The sequence below is a fragment of the Sus scrofa genome, chromosome 1 (genome assembly GCF_000003025.6).
Source record: "Sus scrofa isolate TJ Tabasco breed Duroc chromosome 1, Sscrofa11.1, whole genome shotgun sequence".
NCBI classification, from domain to species: domain Eukaryota; kingdom Metazoa; phylum Chordata; class Mammalia; order Artiodactyla; family Suidae; genus Sus; species Sus scrofa.
In genome coordinates this window covers 159,309,337-159,327,439 of record NC_010443.5, presented here as the reverse complement: position 1 = coordinate 159,327,439, position 18,103 = coordinate 159,309,337, and the positions used below count along the sequence as shown (strand labels likewise).

The 18,103-nt window shown below is 38.0% G+C and overlaps 2 protein-coding genes across 14 annotated transcripts in view; one reads left to right on the top strand and one right to left on the bottom strand.

The window, feature by feature from the left end:
- The window catches only part of PIGN (phosphatidylinositol glycan anchor biosynthesis class N), a 99,602-nt gene extending 89,896 nt beyond the window's left edge, over positions 1–9,706 (bottom strand). Inside the window, exons 1-2 of one of the 4 annotated variants that reach the window (XM_021099782.1) lie at positions 9,556–9,706; positions 1,273–1,525 (exon numbers count right to left, since the gene is read on the bottom strand). In XM_021099782.1, the coding sequence (XP_020955441.1) occupies positions 1,273–1,300 (28 nt within the window). In that variant the 5' untranslated portion in view covers positions 1,301–1,525; positions 9,556–9,706. Of the gene's footprint in view, positions 1–1,272; positions 1,526–9,387 lie in introns of all 4 variants that reach the window. The other 3 variants (XM_021099773.1, XM_021099768.1, XM_021099780.1) reach the window with 3 other exon arrangements.
- The window catches only part of KIAA1468 (KIAA1468 ortholog), a 109,725-nt gene continuing 101,386 nt past the window's right edge, over positions 9,765–18,103 (top strand). For 8 of the 10 annotated variants that reach the window (XR_002346087.1, XR_002346074.1, XR_002346082.1 and 5 more), the window contains exon 1: positions 9,771–10,551. Coding sequence is in view for 7 of the 10 variants with exons in the window: in XM_021099741.1 (XP_020955400.1) it covers positions 10,032–10,551 (520 nt within the window). In the remaining 3 variants the exon portion in view is untranslated. Of the gene's footprint in view, positions 10,552–18,103 lie in introns of all 10 variants that reach the window. The other 2 variants (XM_005654481.3, XM_003121702.4) reach the window with 2 other exon arrangements.

The following is an 18,103-nucleotide window of genomic DNA, read 5'->3' as shown; positions in this document are numbered from 1 at the left end:
TATATCACCCCAAATTTTAAACTATTTATAGAAATATGCTGAACATTTTTGTGTAGTGAACTTAACCCTGATTGGATCTTATTTTCCTACTCATATTTTCCGATTGCCCTGAGTTGCTCATTTATTTTTTTCCTTTAGTATATTACACACTTCTTTGAGGCACTATAAATTTATTCCTGGAAATTCAACACAGAATTCAGGTTCATTCTTTCTTCTAGTAGTCAAAAAATATTTATTATTTGCCTACTATGAAACTGGAGATACTACAGTGGTGTACAAAACAAAGTCCTATCCTTAGCTGAAGTTGCACATGCTCAGTAGTACTATAAAGCAAAGTGAAATAAGGTAAAAAGATAGACAGTAATGATGACAGTTAGGGACAGGAGGAAGATAGACAATTTTAGAAAAATTTCCACTTGAATATGAGTTTTAATCTCGCCACAAAAGCATTAGAAAGGGCTTTTGAAGGGCTTGCCAAGAATCAGAAAAAGAATAGTTGAGGAGTTCCCGTCATGGCTCAGTGGTTAACGAATCTGACTAGGAACCATGAGGTTGTGGGTTCGATCCCTGGCCTTGCTCAGTGGGTTAAGGATCCAGCGTTGTGGGTCGCAGACACAGCTCGGATTCTGCGTTGCTGTGGCTCTGGCGTAGGCCAGCGGCTACAGCTCAGATTAGACCCCTAACCTGGGAACCTCCATATGCCACGGAAGCGGCCCCAGAAAAGACAAAAAGATTGAAAAAAAAAAAAAAAAAAAAAAAAAAGAACAGTTGACTGCAGGAGCCCCATCAGTCCCCAAAATGAAATATTTCTTTCCAAAGCCCCTTAATAGAATCCAAATTACATTATATAGTGATATAGACTTAGAAAGGCTTTCTATATTTTACAGAAAATGTATTTTGAGTTGAAGCCTATATTTTCCAGTTAAGTACTACTGTAATTGGCAATTCACTAGTATTTATGTTTGCCATTGCTTAAAAATTTAACAGTCTTATTTTATAAGAAAAAGATAATACAGTGAGTTGTAAGCCAGGTTTCAGAAAGTAGGATAAGTTAGGCCAAGCAGAAGGTCATTTACTTCAATTCGCCTGATACCAACTTCCACAATAAGATAAATAACTCCTAGAAGGAAATAAACTTACAAATCTCTATGACAAAGTCAAATGTATATGTGCCCTATTCTATATCTCACATCACTCCTCTAAACAACATGAGATAAACGGTATGAGCATAACATTTTCCAGAGATGTCTTTGTACCAGTTGATATGCTTACCTAATAAATGGTGCCCTAGAATTTCCATTTTCGTCTAATTCATAAAGTTTATCTGCTCGCAGGCCGTCAGCAACAAACAGCACTAATCTTTTTGCTGGGGGAGGCAACGGTGTAAACTGAGGAGTCATTCCATGAACCAAAGGAGATGTAAAATAAATGTCAAAGATGGAGGCGAAGAACACAAAATGTATGAGCAATCCAAAAATAATGTACAGCAGCATAACCAGTTTAACAAATTAATTTTCAAGAAAATCTGAAAAGAAGGAACAAAATAAGATTTGGGTAAGCTTTAATACAATCATATTTTTACTTGTTTTGATAACTACATATAGATATACAAGTAGACTGAATAGTATCTTAAAATATTACATAACTTACAATTTCACCTTCATTTATGGTGGTAACAAGCATTATTTAACAACAAGATAATACAGAAATAAAATATATGACAAAGTATACTCAAGCAAAAAGGAAAAGTTCAAGTATATTATGTATAAGTTCAAGTATAATATGTATAAGGAAAAGTTCAAGTATAATAATATAGCGCCAATAAACTGTAACAAATTTAAGTCCATACTAAGCTAATAGAAACTAATACAGGAGCAAAAAACAAAGAAAGAATTAAATGAGCCCTAAAATGAGTTAGGGTTCAGTCAGGTCAAATACTATATAAAATAGAAAAGATAACTTATGGTGCTCTTGGTTACCCATGTGACAACCATTGATATTCTCAGAATTTAACATTATTTAAATGTTTGTGCTTTTTTTTCTTAACTTTTGGATATTAGCTCAGGAAAGTTCCAGCTTCTCTTGACTATGTCACCAAATTTAGCAGACAACATGCATTTTGTCCACTTAGTGGAATTATGGCAAAGAAAAAGTAGCTTCAGATGATTTACACTCATTAAGAGAATACTTTATTTTAGTTCCCTGAAAACAAAAAAAAAACAGATGGCTATATTCATTCATTTAATAAAAATGTTCTGTGCACACATTAAGCACATAAGTGTGTATTTGGGTACTACAGAGACCACCAAAATGACTCGGTTACAAATCTGATGAGCTTACAAATACTTAGGGAAGGAAAACTAAACAATGTGAAACATTTAAATAACACATTTAAAGTATACCATTAACTACCAAAATCAACAGGAGTCCCTGGGAGTGGTCTTCATGCCAGTCTCTAATTTGCTTTTGTTGGTGAAACTCTCCCCAGATTAAAAACAACAAAGTGCTCTAATTTGTCCTTCTTGTAATGTGACTACATTAATACACAGTGACCCTCAGCTGAAAAACACCAAAGATGATTTAATTACAGATACACCTTATTCTTCCTGGCCTGAAAAATTACATTAAGAAAGAGTGGTAAAAATACCCTATAAAAAACTGAAACATTGGGGAAAAAACCATATAAAAGTCAAGTATATCATCAGGCAATAAAATAGAGCAAATGGTCAAATTACAGGCCACTTTTTTCCTGGGAGAATCAAGAGTCAACCAAATATGAAAGATATTCCACAAATTATAAAACTCCCTTACTGAGTAGATGCTATTCTGCAATCTAAGGCAACATCTCAGAATAAACATGTATTCTCCTTTTTCTGATCTATAAGTTTCCAATACACAGCATGCACCACCTTAACAATGGCAATCTGAAGATAAAAATAAAGTAATATCACTGTGGTAAGTTTGTATATGAGAAAAATTACCTATAATTCTACTACCTAAAGAAAAATCTGGGAGCTCCCATGATGCGGTGGATTAGGTATCCGACTGCAGCGGCTTGGGTTGCTGCAGAGGCGTGGGTTTGATACCCAGTCCTGTCCAGTGGGTTAAAGAATCTGGCATTGCTTCAGCAGTGGCCTAAATTACAGCTGTGGCTGGGATTCAACCCCTGGCCTGGGAACTTCCACATGCCATGGGTTTGGCCATAAAATAAAATTTAAAAAAAAAAAAAAAAAAAAGAAAGAAAGAAAAATCTGTTAATAGTTTCTTACATTTTTATCCTATCTACATTTTTAGAGGTTCACAACTTTATACAGATTTTTTAAATTATTATTTAACATTAACTTAAGCTTTGTATGGCTGGTAGCATAACTGACACCACCTTGGACCCATACAATTCCTCCTTTTGTGGGCACTTTTCATTCCCACTTGGTATTGTAATCTGTTTAATTTTGTCCATTCTAGTGGGAGTATAGTGGTAACCTAGTGTGGTTTTAATTTACATTTCCCCGATGACCAATAAAGCTGAGCAACTTTTTGAGTTTAATGAACATTTTTAACCCTTTTTTCCCCTTTCATTTTTTTAACTGTTTTTCAAAGAGCAGTACTTTTAAATTTTGATTAAGTTGAATTAATTTTTCTATTGGCTATTGTATTTGTGTGCCCCACTTACAAAATTTCTGTGATAGCACTTTTAGTATAGAGTTTTAATATGTTTCAATTTGAAAATAATTTCAAACTTAAAGAAAAGTTGCAATAATGGTACAAACATCCATATACCCCTTAGCCATATACATTTAATGTTAACATTTTCCCCACTTGATTTATCATTTTCTCTCTCTTGCCTCTCTGGTCTCTGCCTTACCTCTTTAACTCACCCCTCCTGGAGTTCCTGTTATGGCTCAGCAGAAACGAATCTGACTAGTATCCATGAGGACACAGGTTCAATCCCTGGCCTTGCTCAGTGGGTTAAGGATCCGGCCTTGCCGTGAGCTGTGGTGTAGGTCACAGACACAGCTCGGATCCCGCGTTGCTGTGGCTGTGGTGTAGGCCAGCAGCTGTAGCTTCAATTCGACCACTAGCCTGGGAACCTCTATATGCCACGGGTGCAGCCCTAAAAAGACAAAACAAACAAACAAACTTAGCCCTCCTGTGTGTGTGTGCATGTGTGTAGAATCACATAATATTGTTTCTGAACCATCTGAAGATACACTATGGCCCTTTACCCCTAAATACTTCAGGGTTTACTTCCTGAGAACAGTGATACTCCATTATATACCTACAGTAGAGCTATCAACTTCAATAAATTCAACATCAGTATTTTATCTAATCTACCATCTATACTCCAAATTTTTGAAGTGTCCAAATAATGTTCTTTATAACATTTTTATAGATTTATTGAGGCATAATTGTCCTGTAATAAGCTGTACATATTTAAAGTGCACAATAATCACTCAAGATAATGAACACACCCATCACACTTAAGTTTCCTCAAGCCTCTATGATTCATCCCTACATGTTTCATTTTTTGATATTATTGTAAATAGTATTTTTTATTTCAATATCTCCTTGCTAGTTCTTAAATTGCCACTGATTTTTATATATTTATTTTGCATTTTGCAATATTAAAAATTGTTAGTTTATAGCAGCTTTTATGTAAATGCCTTTTGATTTTCTAAAGAATAATTATGTCACCTGTGAACCAAGGACTTCTACTTTGTCAGTCTCTACGTTTTTTACTTACATCTCATGCTTGTTGTACAGTCTAGGACTTCCAGTGTAATGCTGAATAGGTGTGATAACAACAGAAATCCCTGCCTTGTTTCCAATCTTAGGGTAAAAGTTGTCAGTTTTTTCCAGGTTTTTGTAGACCTTCTTTCTTAAGTCAAAGAGGTTCTCTTTTACTCTCAACATGGAAAGAGTTTTAAACTGTGAATGGATGTTGGATTTTGTCAAATGCTTTTGTTGCATCTATTGAGATGATCATGATCATTTGGTTTTGTTCTTTTAATCTCCCAATGTGGTGAATTATACTGATTGAATTTCAAACATTAAACCAAGGCTGCATTCCCAGAATAAACCCACCTGACCATTAAATACTATACCTTCTATATACAATTGGATTTTATCTGCTAAAATATTATTAGCATTTTAAAGCAGTATTTTTTGTTTTTGAATGTCTAGGGCCTCATCTGTGGTACATGGAGGTTCCCAGGCTAGGGGTCTAATCAGAGCTGTAGCCACTGGCCTATACCACAGCCACAGCAACGTGGGATCTGAGCCACATCTGCAACCTACACCAGCTCACGGCAACGCTGGATCCTTAACTCACTGAGCGAGGCCAGGGATCGAATCCGAATCCTCATGGACGCTAGTCGGATTTGCTAACCGCTGAGCCACAACGGGAACTCCCAAAACAATGTTTATATAGATATTAGATTATAATCTTTTCTTGCCATGTCTTTCCCTGGTTTTGGTATCAATAATGCATTGGGAAGTGTTGCTACCTCTTTTATTTTTTGGAAGAGTTTGTATAGAATTTGTTTTGTTTCTTCCATTACTGTATAACAGAATTCATCAATTCTGGCTTGGAGTTTTCTTCATGGGAAGGTTTTTAACTTTAAATTCAATTTCTTCATATAGCGATATTAAGATTATTTAGATTATTTGCTACTTGTTCAGTGAGTTTTGGGTAGTTGTATCTTTTAAGTAGTTTGTCCATTTGTCCATTTCATCCAAATTGTCAAATTTATTATTCCAAAATTGTTCATAATATTCTCTTTACTTCTTATTTTTTTTTCCATCCTCTGGGTCAGACTCAGTCGATAGACTGATGAGGTATCATATGTAGTTATCCAAAGTAGGTCATTTTTAAAGCACTTAATTCATTTCAGTTCAATCTTAAACTCTTTTTAGAATTAAAGTACAGAGGATCTCTATCTAGATGTACAGAAGTTCACATGATTTAAATACTCCTCTTTGCCATGGCAACCTTGGCACTCTCCTTACCATGCTTATAAATAAGGAAACATCTATATCATTTCTCACTTTCATTTGCATTTACAAATAACTTCCTGGACTTAGTTCTTTTCCCCATTGCTATTATACAACTTTTCTGTATAAAGTATCAAAGTCTATGTGTTAAAGGATAATATAAAATATCTACTACTCAAAAGCTTATTGAAGTAGTGAAACAAACATTTGAGAATTTTGACCTTGAACCTGTAACAGCCAATGTAAAAGTCTAGCTCTATTGTATATTAACAGTGGGATCCCTAGTCAAGTCCCTCTCTTAGTTTCCTTGCACTTTCAGACATCACTTCCTCAGGGATGATGCAGACTGAATCAGAAGCCAAAACCTTTACTTTGGTTTATAACTAAATAGCTATGTCTTTGACTATGTGTAGTAATGTCTGCCTCTATCACTTAACCCTGATTCCAGGATAGCAAGACAGACCTTTTCCAGCATTCATCACAGTTCTGGGCACCTAGTAAGGACTCAAATGTTTGCTAAATAAATTACTTAGGATTATCATTTCAAAGGTATATGTAATATGCACTACAGCCACTAGAGGCTGCCTTGCTTCTCTATTTATTCCTGCAGAACATACACATGAACTGTGAAGGATACTTAATAACAAGTTTTATGTTTAAGTCATTTACAATACATAAAATTACAGTGATTCCAAAATATCATCCTTCACATACTACTTATTTTATTATTGCTAAGCATTTTAAGCATTATTACTTAATATTTCTCTTTAAAAAAAATCATTTTAGGAGTTTCTGTGATGGCTCAGTGGAAACCAATCTTACTAGTATCCATGAGGATGCAGGTTGATCCCTGACCTCGCTCAATAGGTTAAGTAACCGGAATTGCCATGAGCTATGGTGTAGGTCGCAGATAAGGCTCAGATATGGCATCGTTGTTGCTGTGATGTAGGCCAGCAGTGACAGCTCTGATTCAACCCCTAGCCTGGGAACCCCCTATGCCTTGGGTGCGGCAATAAAAAGACAAAAAAAAAAAAAAAAAAAAATCATTTTATTCATATTTAGTGAAGAAGAAAACTTTATCATGGATGAGTCATTTGGAAATCACCAAAACAGATGAATAACTACTACAAATTTTAAAATACACATACGCACGTACCAATAAAATTTATTTAGCTTATGTCTGTGGGATGTCTACCACACACTGAAAAACAATGTTAAAAAATTAGAATGTATAAGTGTATAAAGACTAGACATTTATAAAACTTTAAATCATTGAAAAACTTGCATTTAAGATATTACCTGTGGTTATCTTAAGATTATTAAAGCAAAAAATAATTTTTTAAAAATACGAACATGGGTGTTCCCGTCATGGCTCAGTGGTTAATGAATCCGACTAGGAACCATAAGGTTGCAGGTTCAATCCCTCACCTTGCTCAGTGGGTTAAGGATCTGGCGTTGCTGTGAGCTGTGGTGTAGGTTGCAGATGCGGCCCGGATCCTGCGTTGCTGTGGCTCTGGTGTAAGCTGGTGGCTACAGCTAAGATTAGACCTCAGGCCTGGGAATCTCCATGTGCCACGGCAGCAGCCCAAGAAATGGCAAAAAGACCAAAAAAAAAAAAAAAAAAAAAAAAACTTATACAATATGAACATGACTGACATGTTTGAAAAAGTGCTTTTATATTTTCATCACTAAAATAGAAACTTCAACGATTATTCTGATTATTCAATGAAACATTAGCTGTAAAGATCTAGATTAATGTAAATCTTGCTAAGCAGAAGGAAAATTTCCCAACAATATTAACAGCAAATTATTTTAAGTGGAGATCAGCAATTATTAATATTCTGGTATGGGCTATTTCTTAAACATTTTAAATTGATAAGTAAACCTCTATGTACTGTGGAAAAGAAAAGTACTTACTGAGAAGTATGGCCAGTTGATTTGTTATGGGGTTGGAAGGTAAACAAGTCCATGATTATAGGATACAAAATAGACTCAGGAAACTACTGATGTGTTTTAGGAAGTCAATCATGGAAGAACTTCTACATACAACTTTTGACAACTCTCTGAGGAAATACATTTTAAATCTATTTTCAACTTTCATTCTAGAAATCAGACCCTATATTAAAGATAGTCCCTTTGGGGCCTACTAACTTGACTGCTTTTTCTGGCTGTAGTTACTAAACACTTGACATTGGGTTTGCTTTGCTTTATTTTTAAAAACCTGTCAAATATTCACAATATATACTAATATTACATTAATTGATAACTGACTATAACGACAGATTTATTGTATACTAGGCACCAGGTACTGTGACAAGCATATTCCTAATTCTGTGAACTTTCAGAGTATCCCCTTGACAGATGAAGCTGAGAGAATTAAGGAACTCTAATTTTAAAGTCTCACAGCAAATAATTGCCAAAACTGGGATATGAGCTTTAGGCTCTTCAGCTCAATAAGCATAATCCTTGAAGGGAGGACTCTAAGTGCAGGGACCTTAAATACAAAAGATTTCTAAAATGCCGCATTACAGACATGGAAATGCTGTATATAGCCAATCCATTTCTAATCATGCCCTTTCCATGACATTCCCTAATCCCTACCATTCCTCCATTACATTGGTTCCATTTTCAATCTCTCTGACAAACTTAGTTACAATGAGGATCAGCAATCTTTTTTGCTAAGAAATATGTAACAGGACAGCGCGTAGCCTATTTTGACATAATTTCCCTAAGATCTGGGATTTTTTTCCCCATGCTTTTCTTCAATATATGGCAGACACACAACAATTTAGAATTCAAACATTAGGAGCTAATATTCTATTCAAAAAATACTTCAAATTCTTACTACTAACAACATCAAAACACTTCTACCAAAAACAAAACAAAAAACCCAAAACTTCACTCCAATGAAATTTTAGTTTACCGAGTCTGGTAAACTGAAATTAAGCCTACATTTAAATGTTGGCATACATTTACATGAACCAATAACGTGCCCTAAGGATATGAAAGAATACTCTATTTGTATTTTTTCACAGAGCTAAAGGAGATACTTTACTGCTTCAATGGAATATAACTTTACCCAACCAAACCTTTGAGTTCTGTCTTCTATTTACTCCCTCCACCTCCCATACCCTCACCCTACCGCATACCGCTCTACCTCTAACTCGGTGGTAAGTAGGCGGTCCCCAGGCCTAAGGTGAGAAAGCAAGGAACAGAAGCCACATTCAGACTGCTGCCCCTGCCCTGGGCACTTGCTACACTTGCGGAGAACATGTCATTAGCAGCACACAGTAAGAAAAAGCGAAGTATCCTAAGGAAAAGTGAAGCAGCGCGTCAGAGGCCGTGAGGCCAGCTTCAGAACCACCACACCTCTCCTCTCTAGTCCCCTGACTTTACCTGGGCTTATCCAGGTGAGGCCTGATCTCAGGAATGAGGTCTTCTCAGCGCGAAGGCCGATCCAGCTCTGTAGCAGAGTTCCCCTAGGTCCCCGAAAGGAAAGCCAAGAGAACGTTCCTAGGCCACCGTCATAACTGCCCCTTATCGTGGAACGCCCCCGATACTTACCTGACCAGAGCTGCTCTCGCGATAATTCTTGGGCCCGTACTCCGTAACTCCAGTCCCCGCCCCCCTCCATCGGCCAATAAAATAGGAGTGGGGGAGGGGCTTTGCCTCTGAGCTGGGAGCGGGGCTCCCAATCTTTGCTGGCTGGGGTTGAGAACGGGCGGGGCGGGGAGGGGCGGGGCTGGGGCAGAAAGAGGGGCAGGGCCCGCGCCATTTCTCGCGAGACTGGGGACCAGGAAGACGCCTGCAGAGCCCGGCTGCTGGTGCAGCTGCTGCTAAGGCAGCGGCTGCTGCTGTTGCTACTGCGCTGCATCCGGACCATTTGCCTCCGAGCCTGGGCCTTGTCTCCAGGTGAGGAGGCGGGACCTAGTGAGGCCGGGGCTGTGGAGGTGCACAGTGCCTGCTCAAGCTTAGCTGGAATTCAGGCTGCGGCCTGTCTGATCCAGACAGGGAGGCGCCCACACTCCTGACAGTGTAAGATGGCGGCGATGGCGCCTGGAGGTGGTGGCGGCGGCGTGAATCCATTCCTCAGCGATTCAGACGAGGACGACGACGAGGTTTCAGCGACCGACGAGCGGCGGGCAGGACTTAGGCTCAGTTCTGGGAGCGGCCTAGATCCTGGCTCTGCAGACTCGCTATCGCCCCAGGATCCCGTGGCCTTAGGAAGCAGTGCAAGACCAGGGCTCCCTGGGGAGGGGTCAGCGACTGCAGTGACACTAGGGAGCACCGGGGAGACCCCCGCCAGATTGTCAATTGATGCGATCGCGGCTCAGCTGTTGCGCGATCAATACTTGCTGACAGCCCTGGAGCTGCACACGGAGCTGTTGGAGAGCGGCCGCGAGCTGCCCCGGCTGCGCGACTACTTCTCCAATCCTGGTAACTTCGAGAGGCAGAGTGGGACCCCGCCTGGGATGGGGGCGCCGGGAATCCCTGGAGCAGCTGGCATTGGAGGCGCAGGAGGTCGGGAGCCGAGTACGACATCGGGTGGGGGACAGCTCAGTAAGTGAAAGCAGCCTGCCTCTTGTCTGGGCAGTTGGGATTGTAAGAGGTTCTTGTGGAGGAGGGGGTACCTCTGGGCGGGTACTGAGTATTAGGGACGTTTCAGAGAGAGACGGTTCGGGTTGGGGGTAGTCTTTCGTGGTGGAAGCAAAAGGATATGGCAGTGACTGTTCTCTGCCCGCCTCCAACTCTTGGCTGGACTTGCACCTGCTCCTGGCTCCGCTCTTGGTGTGTATCTATTAATTATCCAGAGTTTCCAGTTCACTGGCTTTACGTGACTCCAGAAAGACTTCTTTGCAACCTGGTTTATCGCTTTAATCATTTTTCCATTTTCGACAATCTCCTGAATCACCACTACCAGGAAAAAGTGTTCCTTTAATTGTTCGCAGTAATTATTTGACTCAGAATCAAGAGGGAAAAGAATAGGAAATGTTGCTAGCCCTTAAAGTCAGATCCACTTGAAGACCTTTTGTCTTTAGGATGACTTACTTAAAAGTTAGGTTTTTTGCTGGTAAAATTTTTTCTGTTTAAATAAACTCAATTTAATTCCATTTCAGTTCCGTAATTTCAGTAGGTTTCCAGAATTTTAGGAAGCCTAGGGTGGAGGGCGGGCAAATTCTATCTACCTGCAGTGTATCTGCAGCTCACCAGCTCACAGGCCTTCTTCTCTACATTAAGTTAGGAATTAACTTTTTTTCCCTTGTTATAGTCATTTTTAGCAGTGTACAGTAATCATCTACCTCATTCATCATTTATTTATAAGCATTTCTTATGGCTTTAAAACGTGCCATCAAGGATGTATACTAGGTTCCCAGCAACCCCCTTTTGAGAGGCATCTTAGATATTACCTTACTAATGGTATGAGATGTTTTAGTGTGTTATGTGAGGCCAATTGGAATTTACTAATAAATGTTAAATATACACGTTTTAAATTGTAGCCTAATTGATTATTTTTTGTCTATACTTTTGAATAGTGCCAGAGATTTAGATTGCCTAACTTAGATGTAGTAGTGAAAGTTCAAGGAGTGCATTTTCCTTTAAGGTAAATCCTAAACAGATTTTTTTTTTTTTTTTTTTTTTTGTCTTTTGTCTTTTTAGGGCTGCATTCGCAGCATATGGCAGTACCCAGGCTGGGGGTCTAATCAGAGCTGCAGCTGCCGGCCTACGCCAGAGCCACAGCAATGCCAGATCCAAGCCGCGTCTGTGACCCACACCACAGCTCATGGCAACAGATCCTCAACCCACTGAGCGAGGCCAGGGATTGAACCTGCAACCTCATGGTTGCCCTAGTTGGATTCATTTCCGCTGCGCCATGACAAGAACACCCTTAAACAGATTTCTATCTTGAATGTGGAATTTTCCCAGCAGGTGTAACTTCCTTGGTCAATATTATAGGATAATCTTCCGTTTCTGGAAAAGATTTTCTCATCGGTGACCTTTAAGACTATAAAATGTAACAAAGAGCAGTGTAACAAAATTGTTAGGTAGTTGGCTTTTTTTGTTTGTTTTAAGATTTCTGATCTATCTAATAATGATTTTTACCTGATAAGCTCTAACTGCTTCCTCAAACCCAGCTAAAATGTTATCTTTGTAAATGTTTCCCACACTCCCCAGGCTTAGTTGATTGGTTCTTTGATTATATTACTTTCACACCTTAACGGTAGCTTTTAACTCCTTTATAGTTGATTTGTTAACAATATCATTTTTTTTCCATTAGATAGTCACTTCTTGAGAGACAGTTTTATATTCCTCACAATTTAAACAGTCCCTGGCCTATTGTTGAACATAAATGAATTGCATCTATGTTTTTCTACTATATTGAGATGAAGAAATAGGTTTTTCCTGACTTCCTAACTTTATTTAAAAGACTTTCTTAACCTTTTCAGTCTACCTTATTTTGACTTGATATCACTGTGTATAAGTGAAAAGTTCTCTTAAAAACTTTTTGTAGGAGTTCCCGTTGTTGCTCAGGGGTTAACAAACTTAACTAGTATCCACGAGGACGCAGGTTCAATCCCTGGCCTTGCTTAGTGGGTCATGGATCCCGTGTTGCTGTGAGCTGTGGTGTAGGTCGAAGATGTGGCTTAGATCCCGAGTTGCTGTGGATGTAGTGTAAGCCGGCAGCTATAGCTCTGATTAGACCCCTACCCTGGGAACCTCCCTCCATATGCCACGGGTGTGGCCCTAAAAAAAAGACAAAAAACCCCACAACTTTTTGTATAGAAATAGTTATAATTTAGTGTAAATATCATAACAGTGTTTTAGAGTAAAAATTGACTTCTAAATGCCTTTGTATTACTATTAGAGTTTCTTGAAATAACTTTAGTTCTATGATCAAAAATCATGATTTTGGAGTTCCCGTTCTGGCTCAGTGGAAACAAATCCAACTGGGAACCATGAGGTTACAGGTTCAATCCCTGGCCTTGCTTAGTGGCTTAAGGATCTGGCATTGCTGTGAGCTGTGGTGTAGGTCACAGACACAGCTCGGATCTGGCGTGGCTGTGGCTCTGGTAGGCCAGCAGCTGTAGCTCCAATTAGACCCCTAGCCTGGGAACTTCCATATGCCCTGGGTGTGGCCCTGAAAAGACAGAAAAAAAAAAATCACCAGCATTGGCCAAGGAAGGGGAGGGCAAAATTTCCCCAATTGAGAACCACTTCCATAGATAAGTTTTGCCTCATTTAAAATTCTGTATATATGCATTTGCAGAGCATACTTTTTTTTCTGTCTGGCCTCCTTTGCTCAGCCTAATGTTTTTGAAATTCACCCATCATGTTTTTATGTGTTAATAGTTCATTCTTTTTTGGATTATCCATTCATCTGTTCTTAGATATTTGTGTTTTTTCCAGTTTTGGTCTATGTGAATAAAGCTGCCATGAACATGCTTGTTGTATAAATTTTGTGTGAACATATGTTTTTATTTCTTTTGGGTAATACCTACAAATGGAATCGCTGGGTCATATAGTTTGTATATATCTTAATTTAGAAAAAGCTGTCAAACTGTTTTTCCAAAGTGATTGTATCATTTAAAATTTCCATCACCGGGAGTTCCCATTGTGGCGCAGCGGAGCGAATCCGTCTAGGAACCATGAGGTTTCGGGTTCCACCCCTGGCCTCGCTCAGTGGGTTGAGGATCCAGCATTGCCATGAGCTGTGGTGTAGGTCGCAGACGCGGCTCGGATATGGTGTTGGTGTGGCTGTGGTGTAGGCCAGCAGCTACAGCTCCAATTGGACCCCTAGCCTGGGAACCTCCATATGCCGCAGGTGCAGCCCTCAAAAGACAAAAGACAAAAAAAAAAAAAAAAAAAAAAAAATTCCATCAACAGTGTATAGAGTTTCAATTTCTATATATCCCCAAATACTTGCTTTTTTTCAGGCTTTTTATTTAACACTGTAGTGAGAATGTGGTAGTATGTCATTGTGGTTTTAGTTTTCATTTCTTGGGAACTAGTGATGCTGAGCTTCTTTTTCTGAGCTTTTTGCCATTGGTATATGTGTATATGTTGGGGGGGAGCAGTATATTGCCATTATTGTATCTTTTGTGAAATACCTGTTTGTGTCTTTTTATTGAGTTGTAGTTCTTTTTATATTCTGGACCCAAGTCCTTTATGAAATATGTGTTTTGCAAAATTTTTCTCCCAGTTTGGTTTGCTTTTCATTTTTGTTTTAACAATATGTCCTATAAAGAAAGGTTTTTAGTTTCATCAATTCTATTTAATCAGGCTTTTTCCTTTAATGATTCACGCTCTTTGTGTCCTAAATAAGAAATATGAGCCTATCCTAAGATTGCAAAATTTTCCTCATAAATTTTCTTGTAGAAGTTTTGTAGTTTTAGTTTTTAAATTTAGGCCTATAGTGGCATCCTAAGAAATATTTCTTAAATATTCTTAAAAATGCAGACATAGCACAAACTTTAGAACTTCTGTTAACTGAATAAAATGGGCTCTAAGGAAGTCTTAGCATTTGATAAATTGTTGTAGCGTCATCGCAATGTTCCTACTAGATCTACCTGATGAGCTAATTTGATCTTTTGTATTTAATATTACTTTCTTGAATATATAAAACACATTGATTATATTTTCCCCCTGTTTTTTTCCCAATTGAGCCATTTGGTAATTGTTTTACTTTCCAGTTAGATTGAAAGATAAAAGTTGTGCCAATGCTATTAACGCTAAATAGATTGTAATTACTTGGGATGAGCCAGTTCTTTGTACAGTAGACACACTAGGTGGTCAAATGGGCAGGACAAGCAATTTAGACCTTTCAGTGATGGATTTCTTTTATTCTGTATTTATCATGACTTCAAATTTTTATAAAGCAGCTTATCAAGTAGTCATTTACGATTGAATTTAATAATTTAACTTACAGGCTACAGCCTTTTTGAGTCATCTTTCTCCTTTAAAATTTTTTTTTTGTAACATCTTACGTATCTTTTCTCAGAACTCTGAAAGAGTATGTATCTCACTGTGCTCACTGTTGCTTTCTCAGTATCACCAATGCTAAGATGTCATGATTACAATCTGCCAAAGTTCCCATCTCTTCCACTTTAGAAAGGAGTTCCTCCCAGTTAGGTTGGAATTGGGTTTAGTGCTTCTTTCTTTTTCTTTTCTTTTTTCCTTTTTCTTTCTCTCTCTCTCTCTTTTTTTTTTTTTTTTTTTTTCTTTTTACAACGGCACCTGTGGCATATGGGAGTTCCTGGTCCAGGGGTTGAATTGGAGCTGCACCTGTGGCCCACGCCACAGCAACACCTGATTTGAGCCACATCTGCGACCTATGCCGCAACTTGTGGGAACACTAGATCCTTAACCCATTGAGCAAGGCCAGGGATCAAATCTGCATCCTCACAAAGACAAGTTGGTTCCTTAACCCACTGAGCCATAATTGGAACTCCCTTCCTCTGGCTTCTAACAAGAAAAAATCGATAGAATATCTCTAAAATTTATTAGGTTCACTGCTTTCAGCTGAATGAGACTTTCCACTCTTGTCTGGATCACATAGATTCCTAAATTAATCTCTTGCCTGACTGCCATTTTTCTTGCCTGTGCCTTTCAGTGCTTCAAATTTATTAATTCATGTGGAAATTTAGCCAGATATTTTCATTGCCCAGAGCAGTGACTTGAGTATAGTTGATATTCAATATTTTACATTGACCAATACATTTATTAAACTGTGATCAGCTGAGGCTTGTAGGGATCCAAAGAAGTTTAGTGCATGACCTTGAGTTTATGTTCTTGATGAAGAGGCAAGACTAACACATGAAAGTTCTGTAGAATAGTCTTCGGTGGTACAGATAATCGTGTAAACATTCAGATAAGGAAAAATCCTTATGGACTGTGATAATGAAGTGGCCCTTGTGGAGAAAGTAAAATTTTAATTTGATGCTGAAGGGTGGGTGAAATTTTTAATAAATTATTTGGCCATATTTAGACTGTCATCCTGAGTGAGGAAAAGGAAAAGGAAGTGAGGGTAAAGGGAAGATAATATTTATTTTACATTTTGCCTTGTTTAAAACATCATCTGGGAACATGCTTACTGTTATCTGGCTCACCAATTAATAAAATGATTCCATTTGGGTAGTTATAAAAATGCAGTATGACATTTCAGGCCATTGCGGTACATAGTTTAAAAGGAAACAAGATAGGGGTATTAATCAGGGAAAACAGACCTTATTTCTGTCAAAAATTGAAATTACACTTTCTGCTTTGCAAAGAAGAGAGTTAGGGGTGATCATAATGTATGCTTGTTTGTTTCTTGTTTTTTAAAAACTTTGGAAAAAACCTTCCAGGATTGGTGTAATTTTAATTTTGTTTAGCATTTTTGGGTCAAAAACTAAATTTGGTTAATTTGTGTTTAAATGGTAGCTTTTACCTGTGCCCACCCCCTTAAGTCCCATAATGTTAGGATAATCACCTGAAAAAGAACACTTACCTTGGTCTAGAAACACAGTCTACCTCTGTATAAATTACAAATATTGATTGAAAAGGGTGTTAAATATTAATAGCCTATTTTTGTCTTATGAGTAGTTGTTTTTATTGACTTCTACCTATAAGTACTGTGAGATTTGATGATACAATGTGGTTTCTAAGTTATTTATACTAAAAACATACTTGTTGATTGTTAAGTAAATCGTGTTTTGTTATTTGTCTATATTTTGAACGCAGTGCCTCTTTGGTTGATTTGGGGGGAGGGGAGTTATATTAGTTTAGAACTGATCTACATCAACTGCCTTATCATATTAGTGTTTGTTTCAGTATTATGATTAACTTTTTTGACATCTAAATGACATGACATTTTATTAGTTTTAGGTATCCAACATAATAATTTGATATATGTCTATATTTTGAAATGATTACCACAGTAAATTTAGTTAGTGGCCATCACCACACATAGTTAACAATTTTTTTTCCTATAATGAGAACTTTTAAGATCTACTCTCTGAGCAACTTTGAAATACACAATACAGTATTGTTAACTATGGTCACTGTGTTGGCCGTTCCATCCCCAGGATTATTTATCTTATAACTGGAAGTTTGAACCTGCATTTAATTTTTAAAGTGGTTTCTAGCCCCATTTCACTGGAGTATGGAAAACTGGTAACTCTAATTCCACATATGTATATAGTTTCTGCAAACTAAGGAAATATGCACAGCAAAGTCTGAACAAGTTGAGTGTATGTTGGCTAATTTAAAAATAAATTCTTCAAATTTCTGAGAAATAAATGCTCTATATACTTGAACACAGCACTGGTATTTACTAAGGTTCAGTGAAAGATAGCACTTAACTATAACAGGATCAAGAAGAATGTCCTAGAGGTGATACATTTGGATTAGAGCAGGGTACATGACAGATTTGTCACATTGGTATGAATAAATTAGAGAAATATGGGCTTGGTAAAGGAATAGCTGTGGAAAGATGTGTAACTGATTAAAACAATATTTGGTCTGTGCCAGGCTACACCATCTATACTTTTGAACTTGGCTTATTGTTTGAAGCCCAACTTGAGTACCAATGTCTGATCTCCAATTCTGCCCCTGCCATTTATAGCTCTGTTACCTTGGGTAAATTACTTCACCTTTTAGAGCCTTCTTATTCCACTTAAAGCCCAGTAATCATTTCTGTCCACTGCTGGTTATAAATAGAGTTGTGTTGAAGTTCGCCTGAGGGTATACACATGGAAAGACTTCAAAAACTCATTTTATAGTAACGTCTTTCTTTTATAAGAAAAAAATATATGAAATGGTGAGGGAAGACTAGATCAGATTGGCTGATGATAAAAGACTGAGAAAGGTGATGTCTCACAATACCACTTCATTTGATTAAATAGGGATAATGGATATATGACATCCAAATTAAAATAATAGTTTAAAAAACATACTAGGAGAGTTTCCATTGTGACTCCGTGGGTTAAGGACTCAACTAGTATCCATGAGATTGCAGGTTTGATCCCTGGCCTTGCTTAGTGGGTTAAGGATCGAGTGTTGCTCTGAGCTGTGGGGTAGGTCGTGCATGCAGCTCAGATCCTGCATTGCTGCGGCTGTGGCATAGGCTGGTAGC